Raw genomic sequence first — 2,500 nt, forward strand, 5'->3', positions numbered from 1 at the left:
TATTATTATTATTATTATTATTATTATTAGTTAGTAGTCGTAGTAGTAATGATAATAACAACAACAATAATAATAATAATAATAATAATAATAATAATAATAATAATAATGATTTTACCGATGATTATGATAATGATATAGATGATATCAGTGATAACAGTGATAACAATAATGATAATGGTAATAATGATGATAATGATTATAATAATAAAAGTGATAATAACAATGATAACAGTGACGATAATGATAATGATGATGATGATAATGATAATGATAACGATGACAACATTATTAACAATGATGATTATAATAATGATAATGATGATGATAATGATAATGATAACGATGACAACATTATTAACAATGATGATTATAATAATGATAATGATGATGATGATGATAATGATAATGATAACGATGACAACATTATTAACAATGATGATTATAATGATAATGATGATAATAACAATGATTGCGTCAATAATTACGATAATGATAATGATATTGATACGAATTATAATAAAACATATTAGGAATAATTAATAACAACGATAATCATCATAAACTCTTGATACCACCACCACCAACAACCACAAAAATCATAATAACACAGATAACACATACCACAACCACTTAAAAACAAAAACAACGACAATAGCATACTACAACCACAACAACAACCCACAACAACCCGCCAAAATCATAATTACACAGATAACACATACCACAACCACTTGGAAAACAAAAACAACGACAATAACATACTACAACCTCAATAACAACAACAACAACCCGCCAAAATCATAATTACACAGATAACACATACCACAACCACTTAAAAAACAAAAACAACGACAATAACATACTACAACCACAATAACAACAACAACAACCCGCAAAACTCATAATTACACAGATAACACATACCACTACCACTTAAAAAAACATAAAAACAAAACGACAATAACATACTACAACCACAACAACAACAACCCACAACCCGCAAAACTCATAATTACACATAACACATACCACAACCACTTAAAAAACAAAAACAACGACAATAACATACTACAACCACAATAACAACAACAACAACAACAACCCGCCAAAATCATAATTACACAGATAACACATACCACAACCACTTAAAAAACAAAAACAACGACAATAACATACTACAACCACAACAACAACCCACAACCCGACCCACAACCAACCCTACCCTTTCTATCCACAGACGGGAGGGGCTGAAGTGGCTGCGAGAGAATGCACATGAGGGGGTCTTATACTTCGCTGATGACGACAACGCCTATGATGTCAGGCTGTTCGAGCAGGTGAGGTTTTTGGAATGGTTATTTTGATCTGTTTGGTTTGTTTTGCGTTTTTTTATAGATATGTATGTATTTATAAATGTATATTTTATTTGTATAGATATATATGTATTTATATATCTATATGTATAGATATATATGTATATTATCTAGATATATATGCATTTATTTGTATTGTTTCTTTTATATAGATTTGCTGTTAAGATTGTATTGGTATTTATTTTTTTATTTTTTGATAGATGTGTTTGTGCTTATTTGTGTTTGGATATATGCATACATATGTAGACTATATACGTATACATTCATACAAACACACACACAAGGCATATTTTCCCCCCTTTTTTTTTTTTTTTTTTTTACGTAACTGACATAACCAGAAAAAAACAGACAGACAACGAAAGACGAAATAATCCCAAAATTACAACTCAAAACTCCAACTCTGCCGCAGATGAGGACGACGAAGCGAGCCTCCGTGTTCCCGGTGGGCATGATCCTCAGCTACGGGATCAGCGCGCCCATCGTCAGGGGCGGGAGGGTCGTCGGGTTCCATGACGCCTTCCAGGTGGGCGGCGCTTTGTCTGCCTTAGTTTGTGTGTGTGTATATATGTATATATGTATCTATATACATATATACATGTATGTATTTATATATACATATACATATACATACATACATACATATATATATATATATATATATATATATATATATATATATATATATATATATATATATATGTGTGTGTGTGTGTGTGTGTGTGTGTGTGTGTGTGTGTGTGTGTGTGTGTGTGTGTGTGTGTGTGTGTGTATACATAGACATACACACACACACACACACACACACATATATATATATATATATATATATATATATATATATATATATATATATATATATATATATATATATATATATATATATATATATATATATATATATATATATATATATATATATATATATATATATATATGGATGGATAGATATATAGGTAGATAGATAGGTACTTCTAATGCATGATTTGATCTCAGAAACTGTTTTTGTGAATTTGTCTTCACACAGTAGCAGTATATACTTACTTACCTGTATCAATTTAACGGATAATGAATCAATTTAACGGATAATCATTTGCAAACGACACCTTGTGCAACTGACCTTAAAAAAA

At 29.6% G+C, this 2,500-nt stretch overlaps 1 protein-coding gene across 1 annotated transcript in view; it reads left to right on the forward strand.

Moving 5' to 3' along the window:
• Positions 1-2,500, forward strand: part of LOC113809495 (galactosylgalactosylxylosylprotein 3-beta-glucuronosyltransferase P) — a 10,843-nt gene that overhangs the window by 7,171 nt on the left and 1,172 nt on the right. The window contains exons 4-5 of the mRNA XM_027361109.2: positions 1,241-1,337; positions 1,783-1,896. Of these exons, the coding sequence (XP_027216910.2) occupies positions 1,241-1,337; positions 1,783-1,896 (211 nt within the window). The remainder of the gene's footprint in view (positions 1-1,240; positions 1,338-1,782; positions 1,897-2,500) is intronic.

Source organism: Penaeus vannamei, chromosome 6, assembly GCF_042767895.1.
Source record: "Penaeus vannamei isolate JL-2024 chromosome 6, ASM4276789v1, whole genome shotgun sequence".
Lineage (NCBI taxonomy): Eukaryota > Metazoa > Arthropoda > Malacostraca > Decapoda > Penaeidae > Penaeus > Penaeus vannamei.